The 23,290-nt window shown below is 38.2% G+C and overlaps 1 protein-coding gene across 1 annotated transcript in view; it reads right to left on the bottom strand.

The window, feature by feature from the left end:
- Jak2 (Janus kinase 2) overlaps window positions 1-23,290 on the bottom strand; it is a 71,666-nt gene that overhangs the window by 36,085 nt on the left and 12,291 nt on the right. The window contains exons 4-5 of the mRNA XM_028894523.2: window positions 6,377-6,500; window positions 2,084-2,201 (exon numbers count right to left, since the gene is read on the bottom strand). Of these exons, the coding sequence (XP_028750356.1) occupies window positions 2,084-2,201; window positions 6,377-6,500 (242 nt within the window). The remainder of the gene's footprint in view (window positions 1-2,083; window positions 2,202-6,376; window positions 6,501-23,290) is intronic.

Raw genomic sequence — 23,290 nt, 5'->3', positions numbered from 1 at the left:
GTGGGAGGGGAAGAATAGGGGAACCCATGGCTGATATGTAGAACTGAATGGTATTGTAAAATAAAAAATATATATCACAAAAAAAAAATGTGATAATGTTGTAAAAAAAAAAAATAAGAGTTTGGGGTTCTGATGAATTTGAAGTGTCCCTCTGTCATTAATTTAAAATTATGATACTGTTGTAAATAAAGTCAAGACAGTGTTTCATCAAAAAAAAAAAAAAAAAAAAAAAAGAAACAGGCCACACTAAGGCTGGGTCTTCATAATTAAGAATAAGCCTCCATGTGTGATTTATGTGGTAACTGGGTAGTGAGCCCCCAAAAGAGCCAAACCAAATGAAAACACACCCCATGAAAAGTGAGGTGCAAGGGCACCGCCTTCATATTAGTGCTGAAGAAAAGGAGACAGGATAATGTCTGCAGCTTAACAGCAGCTGTTCTAGTCAATTGGTGAGTTCCTGGTGCAATGAAAGACCCACTTCAAGTATAAGGTGAAAACGACTGAGGAAGACACCAGATGTCAACTCCTCGTCTCTACACATATATGTACATACATGTACACACACACACACACACACACACACACACACACACACACACACACACACACACGGCGGGGGAGGGAAAGGGGAAGACAGAGAAAGGGAGAGACTGATAGAGAATGAATATGAATCTGCCCAAGTGCTGAGGTATGCATGTGAGGTCAGATGAAAACTTCCAGGATTGGTTCTCTCCTCCCACCATCAGAGTTCTGGGAATCAAACTCGGGTCAGCAGGCTTGGCAGCAAGTGCCTTTACACACAGAGCCATCTCACCAGACCCAGTTTTGCTCAATTTTAAACATATTTCCTCACACTTAAAACTGGCAACTTATTCTCTTTAGCTAAGATCTGTAGAGAACTATTTGCTCTGTAATAGCATGTGTTTGTTCTGTTACCATATAAAACCAGTAGGTAATTAAGTTTTGCTCATCAGAAAATTCCATGGAAATCATAACCAAAAGAAAATAAGTGCTTGGAAAACTAGTGGGAATACTATTAATGAATAAACTAACAAATAGCCATTGGAGAAGTTACAAATCAGTCTCAAAAGTCAAAACAAAGTCATTAAGTCAGCATTGTTTAAAATCACATTATGTGCCTACCAAAATTTCATTTATCAAATTCATTTAATTAACAGTTTTCCCCCTTTTGAATAACTGCATTTCCCCAAGAAATTTTGTATCTGTGTTGGCCAGACAAATAAGAAAGCAGCCACCATAGTAGAATGCCAGCCTTGAAGATACTGTGCTAAGTAAAATAAGCCAGACACACAAATGCCATGTATAAAGCCATCTGTCTACACAAGGTACTAAGATGAACCAACATTCTACCTCACAGGAGGTAGAATGGTAAACTGTTAAGGGTGGGGGAAGTGGAGAATTATTGTTTAAAGGCACGAAGATGAACACTACTCTAGAGATGGATAGTAGTTATGGTTGTGAGGTGGTGAATGTGTTTAATGAACTGAGCTATACATTTAAAAATGGTACACTTTTAAAACTGTATTATGTATAGTTTTCCTTCCTTCCTTGTTTTTTTGGTGTTTTTTTTTTTTTTAAACAGGGTTTCTCTGTGTAACAGCCCCGGCTGGCCTCAAACTAACAGAGATCCATCTGCCTCTGCTTTCCCAGTGCTATGATTAAAGGTGTGTACCACAATCACCTAGCATCATTTTTTATGTTACTTCCTCCTGCTACATTTTACTGCCTACTCTAAAGAAATTTTACCATCTAATGGCCACATGAATTGTGTTGTTAAATTTATTCTACTTTTTTTTTCAAAATTCTTAAAATGACCTGAATCCTAAAAGAAAAAGAAAATGATTTCAAAAGGGTCAATTTAAGGAATCATTATGATACATTTGTAATTCATGAGATCAAAAATTATTATTAAATAGACTATCCTTTTATCTCTCTATACCTGGTGCACAAGTTAGAATTGTAGTCTTCCCACATGACGCTTACCTACCCTACTTAAGATATATGCTACCTAGGAAGATATTTCTGGTTTAAGACACATACAAAAAAGGTAATACAATTATACCTGAGCAAAAAGGTAAGACATGACAAAGTCATCAAGAAGAGGAGCCTCAGCCCCACGAGACACTCCGTATCGATAGGTTCTATTGCTGCCACTGCAATACCAGTGAGGAAAGTAAAACCTGTAAGAGAATTGAAACAGTCTGTCAGCTTCCAGAGTTCAAGCACTAACCACAGGCATTTAACCACGCTCAACATTCTAAAAGTTGTTAATGCACTGCTAGAAAACACAAATAGCAGTATTGAATACAGGGTGTGAACAGAAGGATTTCTGAATAACAGCATGATAATAATGTAAGTAGAAAATACAAGAAACACAGTAAAGCACAGTGGAGCACATCTGGAATCCCAACACCCAGAAAGCTGAGGCAAGAGAAGCAAGAGTTTGAAAGTATCCTGGGCTACCTAGATTAATTCTGTTTCCATAAACAAACAGACAAATAAACAAAACACCAGGAGCAACAGCAAATGAAACATGAGTAATGAAAAATCAATATACAGCCCACTTTGGTGCAATGTATAAGAATACAGAAGAATCAATCAAAGGAGACAGGAGAAATGTAAACATAAAAGTCAACAAAAACTTAAGTCTAGTAACATTAATAGACGCTTCTGAAAATGCAGTTTGCTGTGTAAACAAATAATTTGTCTGTGGTGATATTTTATTTGTGCACCCCAATAAAGCTTATCTGAAGATCAGAGGAAAAAGCCAGCCACTATATTAAACATAGAAGTCAGGCAATGGTAACATAAACCTTTAATCCTAGCATTCAGGAGGCAGAGATCCATCCGGATCTCTGTGAGTTCAAGGCCACACTGGGAACAGAGCCAGGCATGGTGGCACACACCTTTAATCCCAGCACTAATCATGGAAGTCCAGAGGTCTGTACAGACAGATGGAAGTGATGTAGCTGGGCAGAGAGAAGTAAGAAGGCAGGGACAGAAAGGCATATAGGCATGCGTATACAGGAAGTAGGTCTCTCTTTTTGGCTGAGGATTTCTAGCAGTAAGAACGTGGCTGGCTTTCTGCTTCCCTGATCTCTGTTTTTAAGCCCAATATCTGGCTCCAGGTTTTTTATTAATAAAACCATTTAGTAATTCGTCTTACATTTGTCCTTCTTTTAGGAGAATGAACATTAAAATTTGTCTTTCAAAGAAAAATTAAGTATGTTTACTTTTGAAAGTAAAAGCTTTGAAGGAGCTGAAGAGATGGCTCAGCAGTTAAGAACACTAACTGATCTTCCAGAGGACCTGGGTTCAAATCCCAGCACCCACATGCCAGCTCACAACTGTCTGTAACTCCAGGATCTGACACCCTCACATAGACACACATGCAGGCTAAACACCAATGCACACAGAATAAAAAAGTAATACATATAAATAAAATATATTAAAAAAGTAAAAGCTTTGAGATATAATTCATCTACATGAAGCATGTCCATTTAAAGTGCTTAGTGATTTGTAGTATTCAATGTGGTACCAACATCACAATTTAATTTTACATTTTGATTATATCTCCATAGCTATTAGTAATCATACCCAAGTAAGTCACCCACTTAACCCCTAGCTACAAATTAACCCCTAGCTACAAGAAACCTTTTTTACAAATTCTATTCTACTCATTTTATATTCAAAATAATTGCTATGATATGTTGTCTTTTTATCTGACTTCATTTACTTAGCATAATGTTTTTAAGTTTCATCTACTTTATAGCATATAGGTACTTTATTCCTTTCTTCTAATGAATTAATACTGGATTGTATGATGTACTATATTTTATTATTTATTCATCACTTGAAAAGCATTTGAGTTGTTTCTGTTTTTATGCTAATGTGACTAGCACTCTGTGATAAGTGTTTTTGTGGATGAATGTTAGTAATTCTATATTATCTTTAGAGGAAATGGCCAATCTTTTTCCAAAGTGACAACACCATTTCCTACTCTTGCTGACAATGTATGAGCATTTTAATTAGTACAAATAATTTTCAACATTTAATTGTCTGCCCTTTCTGCTTTTGCCATCTTAGTGGATTGGTTGTTAACACGTCATGCATTTGATTGACATTTCTCAAAGGACTAATGATGTTGAATATCTTTTCAAACGTCTATTGGCTATTTGCATGCCAAACACTTCTTTGAAGAAATGTTTATTCAAGTCCTTTGCCCTGAACATACATGAATTTTGATAGCCAAGGAAGCTCAGTGCACCATGGATACTAAAGGATAGTTATATTATATTCTCATTCTTCACATTTTTCAAGTTAAATGTCTAATTTATCCATTGTGCTGGTTAGGTTTTTTTTGTTTGTAGTCAAATAATTTCTGATTAATGATTGATGTGAGAGGGCCCAGCCCACTGTGGATTATACCACCTGTGGGCAGGTGGGCCTAGGTTGTCTTAAAAAGGTAGCTGAGCAAGCCATGGGGAAGCAAGCCAGTAAGCAGGGTTTCTCCATGGCCTCTGCATCAGCTCCTGACTCCTCCTTTGAGTTCCTACCCTTTCTTCCTTTCATGATGGACTCTAAGCTGTAGGATGAAATAAACCCTTTCTTCCCCCAGGTTTCTTTTGGTCATGATATATATCATAACACTTGAAAGCAAACTCTGATACCCATATTGTTTCTTATTTTTTCTCATTTAGATTATTCCCAAATAGTTAAAGCTTTAAAATTATTTTATAAAAGCTTCATTATTTTGTTACAATTAGCTACTTGTATGTAAGAATGCCATTGCTTTTTCCTTTTTTATGATTTATTAATATTTATTTTGTGTATGGGCCAGAAGAGGGCATCAGATCCCCTGGAACTGGAGCTACAGACATTTGTGAGCTGCCAGGTAGGTGCTGGGAGTTGAACCCAGGTCTTCTAGAAAGAGTAGCCACTGCTTTAAACCAGTGAGCCATCCCTCCATCCCATCCCATTGCTTTTCATATGTTGATTATTTAGACACTGAACTCTTTTACTAACATCTTACCCATAACTTTACATAAAAATGATGCTCACACTCAATAAAAATTATATCTTAAAAGCAGAAAACTCAAGCACATGTATCTACATATTTTATACAGATTAAGAAGAAAATAAGTAATGGAATATGACAATTTATTAAGAACTCATCAAATATTAATGATGATGCTATCCTGCCTAGCATGTATGACACCCTGGGTTTGATTTCCAGCAAAACCAAACTAGGTGTGGTAGCCCATGCCTGTGATCCCAGAACCAGTGGGAATTAGAGGCAGGGGGATCAGAAATTCAAGGTTATTCTTTGTTACACAGTGAGTTCAGGGAAAATCTAGGATACATGAGTTCCTATCTCAACAAATAAAAATAAATAAATAAGACCATCAAATAATGAACATTGCACTAGGCCCTCTGCATAAGCAAGACAGTTGTCTAGCTTGGTCTGTTTAAGGGGCCCCTGACAGTGGGATCAGGATTCATCCCTGGTGCATGAGCTGGCTTTCTGGAGCCCACTACCTATGGTGGGACACCTTGCACAGCCTTGGTGCAGGAGGAGGGGCTTGGACCTGCCTCAACTGAATGTACCAGGTTGTGCTGACTGCCCACGGAAGCCATACCTTTTCAGAGCAGGGAATGGAGAGTGAGCTGGGGGGTGGGAAGAGAGGGGGATCTGCGGTTGGTATATAAAATGAATAAAGAATTTCTTTATAAAAAATGAACACTGAATATTACACTATTATCTCTTTAATGAGATACACGCAAGGTTAGAAGGCAGTTTGTGAAGCAAACTAGGTCTGAGTTTCAACTTGGATGCTTTTTCCAAGTCATAAGCCTGAGTAATATGTCATACCATCAGATTCTTTACAGGGAATTCTTAATATTTCAATAAGTCATAAGAAAATTAAATATAACATATAAGTGCTTGGAGAAGAACTGTAACTCAAAATTATTTCTTTGCTACCCCTTTTATACAGAAAAATCTTCTGGAATTTTATTTTTCTGAACATTAATAGATATTGAACATAAACCATAAATCACTAAACTATTTTACAAACAAAAACTTTAAACTCTAAAAATGTACTCGTAAAGAAGAGATGTAAGCTTATGTTTTATTGCACACACATTACACTTCCTGGGAAACTGGCAATATTCCAAACAGTAAGTATTTTCACACAAGCATTTTCATCTGTTCTTTTTTTTTAGCCTTAATTATAATGAAGTCATAAAATGGCATCCTGACAGATGGAAACATCTAGATACCACACTACATAGCCAACAATTTCTCCCACTTTGGCTTTTACTAACATGCAAACCACTTAATATAAGAAAATACCTTAGTCTGTAGAGTATATTATGCCTGGTTGACTCATCTATGTGGAAGACATGGTTGGGCGGATACCAGATTCTTTCTGTTTCACTCATTAAAGCAAACATATTATGATACACAGGAGTAATACCTAGAAATGAAGCATAAAAAGGATTGATAAGAGATGACTAGCAGAGCATTTACACAACATGCATCATCTGTCATGTCGTGATACCTAGAACTGAAGCATAAGAACTGATTGCAGATAGCTAACCGAGCATTTACATAACACAAATCTGTCATGGAGCCTTGGTGACAGTCCTTATAGTCAGCAGAAACTTCAGCTGCAGGTGAACTATTGTGGGAAACCATATTTTTTTTTCCAGAGCTGAGGACAGAACCCAGGGCCTTGTGCTTGCTAGGCAAGCACTCTACCACTGAGTTAAATCCCCAACCACGGGAAACCATATTTTAAAACTAATTTTTAAATCAAATACCTCTTTCTCTAATTTTAAAATACGACTGTTGTATCCTTGCATGGAGACTTAAAAAAAATACACTTTATCCAGCTTTTAACTGTCTTGTAAAGAGAGTTTCCAAGTTCCTTTTAACACCTGGAAAAAATACATTGTGTGAGTACACACATGTGTGCAGTTGTATATTTTAATTGATAGTGATTATCAAATCACTGATATAATAACAAGCCACTGACACTTGTAAAGGAATGAAACATTTCATATTAAAACAAAGTTTTATACAATATGGTAATTATATCTGTTGCACTATTAAAGTTTACAAAAAAAATTAAAAGCCAACTGAGCCATCCCACTGGGCCCTATAAAGTTAAATGACAACTGAGCCATCTCATCAGACCCAAATACTTTTTTCTTTCTGTCTTTTTTCCTTTTTGCAACAAAGTCTTATGTAGTCCAAGTTGACCTTAAACTCCTTATGCAGCTGAAGCTGACCTTAAACTCTTGATATGCCTGCTTCCATCTCCCAACCTGATTACAGGAGTGTGTCACCACATCAACATCCCTTTTTCAGATACTTTACAAAGTAGGGATATAGCTCAATAGTGGAATGCATGTCTAGGATGAGTGAGGGCTTAGGTTCAATTTCAAGCACCAGAAAAGTAAAAAACACTAGAGGGCAGATGTATTAAGAAACATATAAAAGGTTGAAGAAAAGCTAGAGAGATAGTTCATCAGTTAAGAGTGTATACTGTAAACTGGGTGATGGTGGTGCACACCTTTAATCCCAGCACTCAGGAGGCAAAGGCAGGCAAATCTTTAGCTGAAGGCCAGCCTGGTCTACAGAGTGAGTTCCAGGACAGCCAGGGATACACAGAGAAACCCTGTCTTGAAAACTCGATGATGATGATGATGGTGATGATGATGATGATGATGACAAGAAGAAGTAGTGCATACTGTGCTTGCAAAAAAACCCAAGATAGTTGCAAGCACTCACACTGGGCAGCTCAAAACCACCTTAACTCTAGTTCCAGCAAGATCTGATGCCTCTGACCCCCACAAACACCTGCACAACACACATACACACAAATGCATTTTAAAAGTGGAAGTTAGCCGGGCAGTGGTGGCGCACGCCTTTAATTCCAGCACTCGGGAGGCAGAGCCAGCCTGTGAGTTCGAGGCCAGCCTGGGCTACAGAGTTCCAGGACAGGCTCCAAAGCTACACAGAGAAACCCTGTCTCAAAAAACCAAAAAGCAGAAGTTAATAAGCAGATTTAATTTAAAAAAAAATGTTGATTTTCTTTAGTGATTAACAAAACTAACAAGCTATTGTCAATCTGATAAGAAATAAAATAGGCACAAGCAATTTATAAAAATCATAATGAAAAGCTAATTAAAAGACAAAGTGTTAGAAGAACATTACAGCAGTAAATTTGAAAAGATGGATACTTTTCAGAAAAATACAACTTAAAATGATGTAAAAAAATAAATATTAAAGACAGAATCTACCTACATTTTCTGTTTTTAAATTTATTTTTATTTTATGTGCATTGGTATTTTTCTGCATGTATGTCTGTATGAGGTATTAGAACCTCTAGACCTGGAGCTACAGACAGTTGTGAGCTGCACATGTGTGCTGAGAATTGAACCCAGGTCCTCTGGAAGAGCAACCAGTATTCTTAACAGCTGAGCCATCTTTCCAGCCCCTACCTACATTTTTTCAATGGAAAATAAAGGTGGAAGAGAATGAAAGGAAAATTAGAAAAGAAAGAAAAAAATGAGGTTTAAAAGTTACATGTAAGTGCAACCAAAAACCAAAAGCAATACCATCTCCTACTACAGAGAAATGGCACATTTTACATTGAGTAGATTGTGATGGCAGAGCAGACAGACATATTAAAAAGTGATAGTTTTGCTTATCAAAATAAATGCAAGAGTGTAGATGTAACTAACAATCTTATTAAATAAGAAATACAGAAACAATATAAAAGAGAAAGCCGAGAGGTCAGAGCTCAGAGCTAAAATCTCACCCTTCCTCCTGCCGTGTCCCAGCTTCTCGAAAGAGAGCTATATCCTGTCGGTTCGTTTTTTTATAGTATGTTGTTCTGCCTTCTCATTGGTTGTAAACCCAAACATGTGACTGCCTCGTCACTGTCTGAATGTACAGCCCCCTAAGTCTTAAAGGCATATGTCTCCAATGCTGGCTGTATCCCTGAACACACAGAGATCTATGGGATTAAAGGCGTGTGCCACCACCGCCACACTCTTGCTATGGCTCTAATAGCTCTGACCCCCGGGGAACTTTATTTATTAACATACAATCAAAATCACATTTCAGTACAATTAGAATACCACCACACAAGAGTCCTAACCTAGTACTGTCCGCCATGTCAGGGCAGCTGCAGTCAGCAGTGGGGCTTATGGAGTTCAATTCACCAAACAGCAAGGCTGCAGTGAAGAAACCCTGGAGAGGCAAAGCCCTGGGGGACTGTCTCCAGGAAGCCCGCATCTGTGCTCCCTCCTGCTGCTGCTGCCATGTTCCTGCTGTGTCTATCATGGTGTGATTACAATGTGAAAGGACCCCACTGTGTCTATCATGGTGTGATTACAATGTGAAAGGACCCCACTGTATCTAGCAGAGTGTGATTGTTTCTTGGGAAAATCCCATTCCTCACTGGGAAATTTACTTGCAGAACAAAATGAAGATGATTTTTATAAGAGCAATGGTCTTAGTTGAAAATCAATGATTCAAATGAACTTTCTGGGTTAGCCTAAAAGATACAGTGGTTAAGACAGTAAAGATGATTAGGGAAATGGTATAAGTTATTCTAGCAACTGCTCCAATAAGAGATATAAAAAAGACAAAAATAGACTAAAAGCTACCTTCTCCTTTGTTAGATATGAGATTTGCAGAGGATGAAAAATAAGAACAAGGAAGTTTCATGCATTACAGATCCATGAAATCTATCTGTGGAAAAACAGGCTGATGACCAAAGAAAACAATTATATCCCTATACCCCAAGGTTAGGCCTCAGTTTCTTGGTCATGTAGCTTGCAGACTTAATCACAGGTTTCAGTATGTACCTTGGAGAAAACAAAATTGTGAAAGAAAATTAAATGAGCCTACTGTATGTAAAGAAAGATAGATGGTTAGCTGGCCACTTGTTTATAAAGTTCTGTAGAGTAGAAACAGGACAGGAATCTGCCACACCAAAACCGCAGACAGCTGCCTGCCAGTGCAAAGGAACTGGTGGAAACAGACTTGGCTTGCTTAAAACCTTGTTAATCAATTATAAACAAATCATTGCTTTTGGGTAAAGATGTTATGGTGGGAAAATTAATACAAAGAAAAATGTTTAACTACTTGTGGGCTTCTAAGGAAAACATCTTAATGTGATTTCATCTTTTGTAAAGATTTTAATTTGTTTTTAAAAAATATGTAACTTGTGGTTATGAGGTAATCTTTGCTTGCATAGAAATCTTTGTCTTAGGTGGTATAAAGGGGATAAAGATAAAATAAAGAGACAGAACAAGCATCAGAAAGAAAAAATAAAATGAATAAAGTTTGGACTGCTCAGATAAATTCTCCTGTGTGTACATGCAGTTTCACCGACACCACACCTCTTCTCCATCTTCTCTGACCTGCTGAGAGCTGGTTCTCTCAGCAAAGTACTAACAAGTCTAATCCATAAATCTTTCTTTTAAAAAATCACAACAAAGTTCACTGCTCATTTATCATGGGACTGCAGAGAAAGCTAAATTAGAAAATTCTATTAGCTAGACAATGGTGGCACAAACATTTAATCCCAGCACTCTGGAGGCAGATGCAGGCAGATCTATGAGTTCCAGGCCAGCCTGGTCTACAGAGCCAGTTCTAGGACAGAAGGGCTACACAGAGAAACCCTGTCTTGAAAAACAAGAAAGAAAGGAAAAAAGGGAGGAAGGGAGGGAGGGAAAAAGAAAGAAAATTCTATTAATGTAATATATCAAAATAACATTATAGAAATCTAAAGTAAAATGGCAAAATAATAAATTTTAAAAGTTGAGTACACTGGTTTGTACTTTATTCTTATATACAAAATATTAATTGAAGCATTTTACAATTAAAAATTAATAAAGGTATAAAATGAAAACATTATACCTAGTAAAGCAAATCCACATGACTAACAAGGATGCAATTCCTAGTATTGAAGGAAATGCAAATGAATCCCACATGACAGCACTTTACACCATTCATTCAGCAAAAACAATAAGATTTCTACTGCTGAGTAGTACTGTGAACTGTAGTTGTTACGATTTTGCTAGAAATGCAAACTGGTGTAGTTTTGAGGAAGCAGTTCTAATCTGAGGAACTTGTGTCTATAAAATGTTTAAACACTTCAGCCTAGAAGTTCCTCCTGTGCACTCCTAAAGAAGTAGTGTGGTAGCAACAAAGTGAGATATAAATCTCAGGCAGAAGGAGACCTATGGCACTATGACCCAGACTTTGGACTGTTACAGAGTCCAACAAAACAATGGGAGTAAAAGTCACTGGCTTAAGTACCTTTTTCTCAATTTTTTTTTAAGAAAAGCAAGGTGCACATCAGAATATCAATTTCATGCATTTACTTAAAATCCTAAAGTTGGGGAGAAAGGAATTTGTGCAGAATATATAAGTAGTATATAATCACAGAAAAAAATCTGAACAATCACAAGAGATTATTTCCCTACTTTCCAGGATGGGACTAAGAGAAAAGAAAAGAAAGAGAAGAAACTTTGTTGTTAAAAAGGATTCATTAAGGCCTGGCATGATGGTGTACATCTTTAAATCCTAGCACTAAGGAGGTGGAGGCAGGCAGATCTCTGTGAGCAAGGCCATCTTGGTCTACCTACCAAGTTCCAGGCCAGTCAGGATTATATAAGACCCTATCTTTGAAACAAAAACAAAAGGAATTAATTAAATAGAAAATCCTGTGTAAAAATAGAAAAGTTGGGGGTGGGGTATTAGAAGAAAATTACGGCCAAGAGGAGGGAAGGGTTCACTCTGCAAATGAACTTCAAGCTACATTAAATAATAAACTATATAAACTACCACAAGAGCACAATGGAGGAAATAACATTATTTTGACTGTTAATTTTAGATTGAGAGATGTTTTAAAGTTGGAAATTCAAATATCATCCTCTAATGAGCCATAACACATGCCTCTGAATTCGTATCTTTCATGACAGAAAGTATATGCCTCCTCTACCCTCTAACCATGTTTTGTGAACTTTGTGTTCTGGGCACACAAGGCCAAACAGGAGGTGAAACTGTCCAAGAAGAGGCCCTGAAACAGCCGACATTTTACACAGAAAAACACTGAAAAGAGAATCTTAAAGACTAGCATTGGTTTTAAATGTAAACATCCGAATATAATTTTAATCATTATTCTTACCTCATGAGATTTTGAAGAATAAGGCAATGCCATGTTTTTTTTTTCAAACAGGGCACTTACACAAAATGCAAAAAGCTAATTCATATTCACTGACCATTAAGATTGCTTCTGTAGTACTCATCTGAATTTTTGTGGTGGGGTGTGCTTTTACATGTATGTTTGGGTGTGTGGATGTGCTTGCCTGCACGGACATGTTTGGAGGCCAGAAGTTGACTTCTGCCGTCTGATCCTCTATAGCTCTCCACTTTGTTTATACAGTGTCTCTCACTGAACCTGGGGCTCACTGTTTAGGCTAGACTGGCTGACCAACAAACTCCTGGGATCTGTCTGTGTCGCCTCACCCAGCTCTGGGAGTTACAGGAACAATCAATCCATCATGTCCAACTTTAACATGGGCACTATAGAACTGAACTACAACCCCCAAACGTTCACAGCAAGCGCTTTACCCACTGGGCCAGCTTCCTGCCTCCAAGATTTTTTCTAAAGCAGGGCCTTGTTATATAGACCAGGCTGAACTCACTAGGTAGCCCATGCTGGCCTTGAAATTACAACCTTCTTACCTCGGTTTCTTGGGTGCTAAGATTATAGGCATGTGCCACCATACTCACCCTGAGACCTTTAAAATAATGAATACTAGTTCTATACATTAGTTATATGTTAAAATAAGAAATAATATATATTGGCAGAAATTAATCTGATAACGGATACATATAGAAACAAAATAATATAGTATTTATAAGTCATGTTTAGTTACTAATTATTCTAAAGTTATAATTACGTTATATTTATTCTCTTTTTCTTAAAAGTTTGGTAATAGAGTTGTCTTAAAAGAGAACAATAAGTAATGGGACCTATACTTCACAAGTATTTGTCAATAAGACAGGTTCTCAAAGAAACCTTAGTCATGAACTCTGTATTCCCATATGCCAAATCTAAATTCTTCTATTTTTATCAAAATCACTCCAGTGTGTTCCTCCCCCTCAAGCCATTACCAGAACCGTGACTCAGCTTTATGTTCCAGAGAAAACTAACCATCATTCCATAAACATTAAGAGCATCTGGATGACAGGTACAAGGCAGGAACTGAACATACAAGAATGAACTGTGTGTGGTGCTACATTCCTATAGAATCCCAGCTACTCTGGAGTCGGAGGCAGAAGACTCAAGCCCACCTGGGCCACATAGCAACTTCAAGGTCATTCTGAGCAACCAAATGATGCTGTCTCCAAAAAGGGGGAAACAGTATAACAAATGAGTAACTTTAGGAATCTTACAATATAGTAGATGAGACAAAAATGACATTGGAATTTACGATCCAACAAGTGTGGTTATAATTAAGAGCACAGAAAACAAAGCACAGAAGAGAGATGAAAAGTTATCAAGGGGCAAGTGGAGTAAAAACATCAAGAAAGGCTTCTGAAGTGATACACAAGCTGAAGGTAATTTTGGCTTTAGCTGTGTTACTCCAGAAGGCAGTATAAAGTGCATAGGCATGGAAGTGCATGTTTATTACCTTCAAATGCTTCTGGAACTGTAACACATTCAGAGAAAAGAAAGAGAATAAGTAGCACAGCAGTTGCAGACACCATATACATACATACATACACACACACATACACACATACATACATACATACATACATACACACACACACACACACACACATACATACATACATACAACATACATACGTATGGTTGCATATAGCCTAGTTGGACTAAGGAAGTTCGGTTTATGTCTAATGTACTAGCCTAATTATTAACAGTATACTTTCTCCTCAAAATGGCTCCATTTTGAGGCAGACATGGTGGCACACACCTTTAATCCCTGCATTTGGGAGACAGAGGCAAGCTGTGAGTTCCAGGATTACATAGAGAGACCCTGTCTTCAAAACAAACAAACAAACAAAACCAAAAACGAAAAAGGGTTCCAAATTGGAAGGAGGTGATGTAATTATTCAGCATGAGCATAGTCAGATATGAGACAAGTGTCTGAGTTCAGCTATGTGCTAATGAGGTATGTATGTGATAATCTCTCTAGGACTTTTTGTTTCAACATTTATAGAATTAGGACAAGAAAACTGAGTTCATGGGAAGAATAAAAGCAGTAATATTATGAAAGTATTTAGCAAATCCTAGGTATGTAAGATAGGTTCAACTATAAAGACTCCAGGCACACATCTTAACTGGGGTTTATAAAATCCAAAAACAAAATTTTTCTAGTTGTCTAGTTGTTATTTTTCCTAACTAAATCTATTTTTTTTTTTTTTTTTTTTTTCGTTTTTCGAGACAGGGTTTCTCTGTGTAGCTTTGCTGCCTTTCCTGGAACTCACTTGGTAGACCAGGCTGGCCTCGAACTCACAGAGATCCGCCTGCCTCTGCCTCCCGAGTGCTGGGATTAAAGGCGAGCGCCATCACTGCCTGGTCTATATCTAACTTTAATGTATATAAAATAACCTGAAAGTTGTATTAAAGTACAGATTATTCTTCATCGGTTTTGAAAAGAAGCCTCAGCAAGGCAGCTACTTCTGCAGTGGCATCGATGACCACAGACTCACAGTTGAGAAAAAGGGACACAGAAGACCCCTACTCCAACCCCACCCCACCACAAAGTAACAGCCTAGACAGAAAACCCAGGAAAAGGACTCTAAAATTGTGATAAAGATGCTAAGGGCTTCTGGAGTGGGGTGGGGTTGGGGCAAGGACTCAGTTTTCCTTAAGGGGCTGGACACTGGGAATTTGACTGTGCTCCAGTGAGTGCATGGGCAACACAAATTGGACTTGTTTTGTGTTGTTGTTTTTCTTTTTCTTCTTCTTTTCAGGGAGGGGAAGTCACAAGGGTGGGGGGACTGGGAAGTGAGTGTGATCAGAGTGCATAATGTGAAATTCCCAAATAATCAATAAAAATACTATGTTGGGAAAAATTAATTTTTTAAAAAAGAAAGAAAAAAAGAGCCGCCGGGCGGTGGTGGTGCACGCCTTTAATCCCAGCACTCGGGAGGCAGAGCCAGGTGGATCTCTGTGAGTTTGAGGCCAGCCTGGACTACCAAGTGAGTCCCAGGAAAGGCTCAAAGCTACACAGAGAAACCCTGTCTTGAAAAACCAAAAAAAAAAAAAAAAAAAGAGCCTTAGATTCTGTATTTCTAATAAGCTTTAAAATGATGCTGACACCACCACCAACACATGGATTCAAAAGCATGCAGAAACAGTGGGCATAAAGACACATTTCACATGTATATTAGATATCCAAACTAAGTACAAAAATGACAGACTGGGAGAAGATGAACTACATATATAAAAGGAGGCAGCTCAGACACAACAATTAATTTATATGCCATTTACGATATTATGGCCAAGAATTTCTCAAAGTTAAAGATGAATATTAACCTACAAATTAAATGGACCCAGAGCAAAAGAAAAAGAAAAACAACCCACAGGTGCATCAGAGTTAAACAGCTGAAGATGAACAACAGAACAGATAATTTTTCTCAAGTAGCAGGGGGAAGAGTAAGCCAGAAAATCAAAACATATCACATCCAAAGGCAGAATTTAAAACTCAGCGGGTTGAGTTGTCCAATAAAAGCACAAACTCTAAGTGTGGAGGTCTAAGAGTGACTCCTAGGCTGGTCTGCCTGAACGCCTATGAAGGATTAGGAAGTGTGGCCTTGTTAGAGAAGGTGTCACTGAGGGTGGCCTTCGAGCTCTCTCTTGGCTTTCTTGTGAATCAGATGTAGCTCTCAGCTACTGTTCCAGGGCCAGGCCGGCCTGCTGCTGCCATGCTCCCAGGTCATGATGGTCTTGTACTCTAGCCCTCTGGAATTGGGAGCCCCCAAATTAAATGCTTTCTTTTCTAAGTTGCCTTGATAGTGTTTGTCACAGCACCAGAAAAGTAACTAAGACACTAAGTCAATAAAATGCTTAGACACACAGAACTGGAGACTGGGAAGACACTTCCAGATAAGCAGGAACTAAGAGGAGTTGTCACCGCAGACGGGCATCACAAAAATATAAAAGCAGCTCCTTAGGCTGAAAGAAAAGCACAGCGCATTCAAGCACAAATACAGAAAAAATGGCAATAAAGGAAGTAACTATTTAAGTCAGCAATAATATAAGTTCCTTGTGTTGTTTAAGGTGTACATAACAGTAAATTCTACCAATAATATAAAAATAGAAAGGAATGGTGTGAAGCTATTGTAATGTTCTTGAGTTGTTTGGAAATGTTATACTATTATACAATTGTCAATAAGCCAAAAATGTCCTGTAGAATAATCATCAAATAAATTATATGAAAGCTATATAAAAACTAAATAAATAAAATAAAAAAAATTTTAAAAGCTATATAAAATATCTAATACATGAGATCAAATAAAATAAATGAAAATTCTTGATCAAAACAGTTAAGAAGGAAACAGACATTAAAAACAGATGTAACAAATAACAAGATAATATAATTATATTAATAATTATCTTAAATGTAAACAGGAGAATTAAAACACATAGTCTATCAATCTGAATTTTAAGATTTTGTGTTACTTTTATATAACTTAAACTTTAAATATAAGGACACAAATTGAAATTTAAAAAGGAGGAAATATTACATACTATGCTAACAAAAATGAAAAGAAACCCATTAAATCAAAATTAGAGAAAGAAAAACATCAAGAGAATATTCATTGAGAAAAAAAATACCAAGTGGGTTCGAATCAACAGAAAAACTGATGAATGATAAGTGAAATTTATATATGGCTAATAAGATTACTTCAAATTGCACAAAGCAAAAATTGTTAGAAAAGCAGCAAAATTTAAAATCTCTCAGAGACTAACCAAAAACCAAACCAAAACAACAACAAAAAAACCCACAAAACACCAAAGATAGAAATTTTAAGCCATGATTAACATAAATTTAGTTTATATTTGAGAATAATATATCTGGCAAATACAGAACATACAATTTTCAAATGTATGTGAAACCTTTTTTTAAAAAGGTTATCTGGGTAGTGGTGGGGCACATTTTTAATCCCAGCACTCAGAAGGCAGAGGCAGGAGATCTCTGTGAGTCTGAGGCTAGTCTGGTCTACAGAGTGAGTTTCAGGACAGTCAGAGCTGTTACACAGAGAAACTCTGTCTTGAAAAAAAAAAAATCAAAAAACAAAAAACAAACAAACAAAAAGTTGGTCATCTGGGGCTAGAGAGGGGGTTGAGCAGTTAAGAACACTTTCTGCTCTTGTAGAAGACCTGGGGTTCAGTTTTCAGCACCTGTATCAGGTGTCTCACAGTCATTTCTAACTCCAGTCTGCTGTGGGATGTTCTGTATGTCCTGTGGGAGCCCGTTCTCGGGTTCTTCGTGGCTTTACCCAGCAGGTCTGCATAGAGGATGATTAGGACCACCGGCCTGAGTGCAGGTGTCTGAGATGGTCTGCACTTGGCTGTGCTGTGGGGTGGTCTGTATGTCAAGTTGCTCTGATTGGTTAGTAAATAAAACCTGATTGGCTGTGGCTAGGCAGGAAGTATAGGTGGTTTTTATTGTAACTCCTAAGTTGCCCTGATTTTAAAGACAAATAAAAAAACAATAGTTATGTCAGTGGATATATAATGTATAGAGATATGTGGGGGTTTTGTTTTGTTTTGTTTTTGTTTTTGTTTTTGTTTTGTTTTGTTTTCAGAGCTGAGGACTGAACCCAGGGCCTTGCCCTACCACTGAGCTAAATCCCCAACTCCCGAGATATGTGTTAAGTAGAACATGAAGATGGAGAGACAGAGAGCTATATGTAAGCATGGCTTTCATGTGCTATTGAAGATAGTTAATTCAAATAGATTATTATAAAGATAAAAGATTAACTCTAATCTGTAGTATAACTTCTAATAAAACTAAAAACATATGACAAAAGTTAGACTCAGAATTATATACTACAAAAAAATTAAGCACAGGAGGCAATAAAGAAAACACAATAACCAGGAATACACAGAGAAACTCTGTCTTGAAAAACAACAACAGCCGGGCGATGGTGGCGCACACCTTTAATCCCAGCACTCAGGAGGCAGAGGCAGGCAGAACTTTGTGAGTTCGAGGCCAGCCTGGTCTACAGAGTGAGATCCAAAAAAGGCACAAAGCTACACAGAGAAACCCTGTCTCGAAAAAACAAAAAAAAAGAAAGGAAGAAAGAAAGAAAGAAAAACAACAAATATATATATATATATATATATATATATATATATATATTATATGATAGAAAAGAATGAAATAGTAGAAATTAATACTCCCTATCACTATTTCAAATACAAATTCATACATTATACCAATTCCCATTAAAGGCAGAGATTTCTCAAGGGATAAAAATACATGGCTTAACTACATGACATCCATAAGAGACTCACTCAGGCCGGGCGGTGGTGGCGCACGCCTTTAATCCCAGCACTCGGGAGGCAGAGGCAGGCGGATCTCTGTGAGTTCGAGGCCAGCCTGGACTACCAAGTGAGTTCCAGGAAAGGCGCAAAGCTACACAGAGAAACCCTGTCTCGAAAAACAAAAACAAAAAAAAAAAACAAAAAAAAAAAAAAAAAAGAGACTCACTCAGAATCTAAACATGCAAATAGGTTGAGAGGAGAAGAAAGATGGGGAAAAAATCTACATAATAGTAACCAAAAGGAAGCTGGCGTGGTAATATTAATACCAGGTAATAGGATTTAAAGTGAAAAATTAACAAAGACAAAACACAATATCATCATTAAAAGAAGACATCATAACCAAAAGATAGAAGAAGTCTCACCACACTATGAACCAAAGCCTTAGAAAGAAGTAAAGGGGAAGACAGACAACTCAATAACAGCAGTTGGAGAATTGAACACACTATCTCAATAATGGACAGGAAAACTACAAAGAACAATAAAGGCAAGAACTTCACCAACCAACCCCACAAATCAGCTAGCTACAACAGCCATATAAAAAGCTTTGCCCCACACAGCAGAACACACACCTTTAAGTGCATGTATTAAAGTACACTCCAAGTTTATACAGTCTCAAAACTACTGTTAATAAATCCATAAAGTTAAAACCATCCAAAGTTATCTTCTCTGGCTACAATATAATAAGTAGAACATTAAAAGAAAAAATTTACAAATATGTTAGAATTAATCACTCGAGGCAGAATAGAGGCCATCCACCTCTGAGGTATTGAGAACGTGTTAAGTAAGCACTGTTAAACTCACTAGCTGTGTCAATGACAAGGCCTCTGAGTTCTTACTATAAACCTTCCCTCTCATGCTCGTTTTCCTGTAAATGAGTAGATATTGGAGAATAGGGCAATTTGACTCCCTAATTGGCAGCCGTCAGACTTTTCCTTCCTGCCCTGGTTGCCTTTAACAAAAAGCCAGACTGGACGACCCTTAGCCAACAGTGGCCATTCTGCGCACTCCATGGACTCCTTAAGAAAACCACACAAGTGCCTGTTCCAGCTCCTGAAGTGTTCTCGGCCAGCACTGTTTCAGAAGGTTGTGCTGGACTTGTCCTGTCATAAGCCCTGGTTCACTGAGGATGATCACACAGCCCTTCCCACCAGGCCAGGCAGAACACTTCCCTCCTGGCCAGACAAAGGCCTCCTGTGCCGGGTACCTAAGGGAGAGTGCTGTGATTGGTGTAAGCGCAAACCTTCGTTTACACGCCGGGCTTCTGTGACTGGTTCGAACACTCCTAGCTGTACCAATGAGCAGCTAAGAGACACCACCTCTCCTGCTTCCCCTATTTCTGGCCTGTGGGTTGAGCTGGTGACAGAAGAAGTGACAAGGCAGCAGAGCAACAATGGCCAGGACCCAGGGCAGCAGCGGGGCAGCAGCTCACGCACGGTTGGTGGATTCAGCCGTAAACACCAGCGGTGTAACCAAATGCGGAACAACTGAAGAAGAGGCCGAAGAACAGCTCCAAAGAGCAAAGGCGGCAAAGGAGACAGCTGAAGTACGAACCAAAGAACAGAGCCTGAGGCTCAGGAATAAATGAATTCTGTAAAGTGCCAGAGAAGAGGAACTCCAGGCCCATGATACTGGGAGCCTTCTGGAGACCTGTCAAACCTTTAGGACAAGGGTCTCAGATTCCCCAAGCCTCAGAGTTATAATACTGGCCACTGTCAAGGGTGAGGAATCTCAACACCTATGCCTGTCTGGTAGCTACAACTCTAGTTGCTGCTAAGGGCTAAGAAACACCAAATTCCTGTGAGCACATAAGAGCTGCAACATTGTAGAGCTAAGGATCCCATTATAAGGGCTACCCAGGGCTGTAATGCTATGAGCAGTGGTTCTCAAGCTCTCTGGGGGTCATAGAGTAGGAGCTTCCCCACAGTACTGCGGCTGGCTTGTATTCCAGAGTGTCAGCCCAGGCTTTGAACTGCCTTCTGTGATGTTACCTTCCGCGCTGACACCTTTTGTTTGAAGTATTTTTGGTATGCAGAAATTGACTTGCTAAGGTGTAAATTGTATAGCAATAAAAAAGGCCTTTTTCAAAGCAATGTCAGTCAGTCAGTTCACCAGAAACTAGCTCCACTGCTGCTGCAAAGCCAAAATTCATCCTGGAATGACCCTATTTCTTCCACGGACCCACGTAAAACCAAACACCAACAGGGTTACAGGTCAGATACCCTGCATATCAGATATTTACATTACGATTCATAACAGTAGCAAAATTATAGTTATGAAGTAGCAACGGAATAATTTCATGGTTGGGGTCATACAACACGAAGAACTGTATTAAAGGGTCACAGCATTGGGAAGGTTGAGGACCGCTGCTATCGAGGGTGTAACCTGTATTGCTCCCAACTGCCTGACGGAGGCTCCCTCTTGTTTCTGAAGAATCGATATTTTAGACTAATGGCTAACACCTGAGAGACTTGGGATCACTCACCCTAAATAGGATGTCTCTCTCTATCACATCCCTCCTCTCAAGGCCCAGGTATCTATGAGGAAGAGGAGGTGGAAATGTTAAGAGCCAGAGATGGTTGATCTCTCCAATAGTGTTTTCCAGATACAAAAGGACTGATGCGCACAGGAACGAACTCTCAGAGACTGTGACTGTACAAGCTGAAACCAGACCAAATCCCAGCTCAGAGAGAAGGACTATGAGGTTGGGAGAAGTTGGAGGAGGGGAAAGAACATGATTAAAATATATTGTGTAAAAAATTTTAATTAAATTAGATAATTTTGTAAAATAAAATTGTAACACTAAAAAAAAAAGGTAGCAATGTTCTCCCAATGGATCTATATATGCAATGTAATCACTACTAAAATCTCAGCTATCCTTTATGTAAAATGATAAGTTAATCACAAAACTTATGGGAAAAAAACAAAGGGCCTAAAATTGCCTTGTAATCTTATAAAAGAACAACAAAGTTTAACAACTCCTACTTCCTGTTTACAAATGTTCGACCGGACTAAATTAGAGAGTTCAGTGTTAGGAGCACCTGAGGTGCCTAGGAGAGGCACTAGGTTTAATCTCCAACCCTGCAAATAATAAGCAGCACCTTCCTACCAAGCCACAGTGATCCAAGAGTGTGGCAATGGCAGCAGGGCAATGAACATTTAACTACACTGCATTTCCACAAAGTAAAACAAGATATATATGTGTGTGTGTGTGTGTGTGTGTGTGTGTGTGTGTGTGTGTGTGTGTGTATCTGCTTGAAGTCCAAGACAGGTTATCACTACATAGCTCTGGCACTACGTGAACTCACAGAGATCCTTCTGCTTCTGCCTGCCAAGCGCTGGGATTAAAGGCGTGCACCACTAAACCCAGCCAAAGCATATTTTCATAGAATACTTATAAATTTAAACTAAAAAAATTGAATGTTTTAATGATTTCATTGTGTAGTCTTTGTATCTCTTCTTTTTTTAGATTTAAAAAAAAGTATGTGCATGAGTGTTTGCCTTCATGTATGTTTGTGTACCACCAGGTGTGCCTGGTGCTCTTGGAGGTCAGAAAGGGCAATGGATCACAAGGAACTGGAATTATGGGTTGTTGTGGGTGTTAGGAACCAAACCTGGGTCCTCTGCAAGGGCAACAAGTGCTCTTAACCACTGAGCCATGTCTCCAGCTCCATATGTGTATTTTAAAATTATCAGCAATGTTAGTAGCTTTTGGTGGATGGGTGGGTGTTAAACATGAAAAAGGGAAGCAACCTACTCCCTCTAAAACAAAGCTATGAGGAAAGTATAAAACATTCAATTAACTTACCTTTATGTCAAGAAAGAAAAAAGGGTTCATCAAAGACAAAAGATTTCATCTTTGAGATGGACTATGTAATCTGGCTTTGTACCTATATAATTCTTTTCTTCTTCATTGTTCTACCATTCCCAGTCTCCACTCACTTAATGGAATGCTATCTGTAACATTACTGAAGTAGAACCGGTTTTGCTACACACTTTATCCTTATTCACTGGCATCTAAAATTAAAAGTGCTATAGATAAAATAGACTAGGAGGACAGTTACATTTCAGGTGCTTATGCCTTTCATTTATATCCTGAACCTGATAAATAATAAATTATCAGTGATACTGAACAGGCTAAGCATTTTATCTCATCTTTAATATGGACTGAGGTAAAACTGTCACCAAAATGAAATGCAAAAATTTCATATTTAAATTTGTGTTTGTAAATGTGCATGTATGAGTGTTGTCAGGGCTCAACTCAGGGTCTTAGTTCTGCCACTGGGCTGCAGCCCCAGCCCTATTTTAAAAAAAAAAAAATTTAAACTAGTTTAAAAGTTAGGAATACAGCTATTTTGAAATTCCTAACATAACTCTTCTTAGAGAGCTGAAGAGATGTTTCCTGGGTAAGAGCATTTACTTCCCAGGCACAGGAGTTGAGTTCAAATTCCCAGAACTCATATAAAAAGCTGTGTGCTTTTTAAAAGCTGAGTGGCTGTGTGCTTGCTTAGAAGCCCAGCTCTGTGGGAAATGGAAATGGGAAGAGCAGTGGGGTTTGCTGGATGCCAATCTAGTTCCAGGCTCTGGGAAAATTGGGATTTTCTCTACACTGGACGGCTACTCTGACCTATACTAATCAGCTAACCTCATAT

This window comes from Peromyscus leucopus, chromosome 1 (assembly GCF_004664715.2).
Source record: "Peromyscus leucopus breed LL Stock chromosome 1, UCI_PerLeu_2.1, whole genome shotgun sequence".
Lineage (NCBI taxonomy): Eukaryota > Metazoa > Chordata > Mammalia > Rodentia > Cricetidae > Peromyscus > Peromyscus leucopus.
Note: the sequence above shows the minus strand (reverse complement) of the source record. Positions and strands in the feature narration are given on the sequence as shown.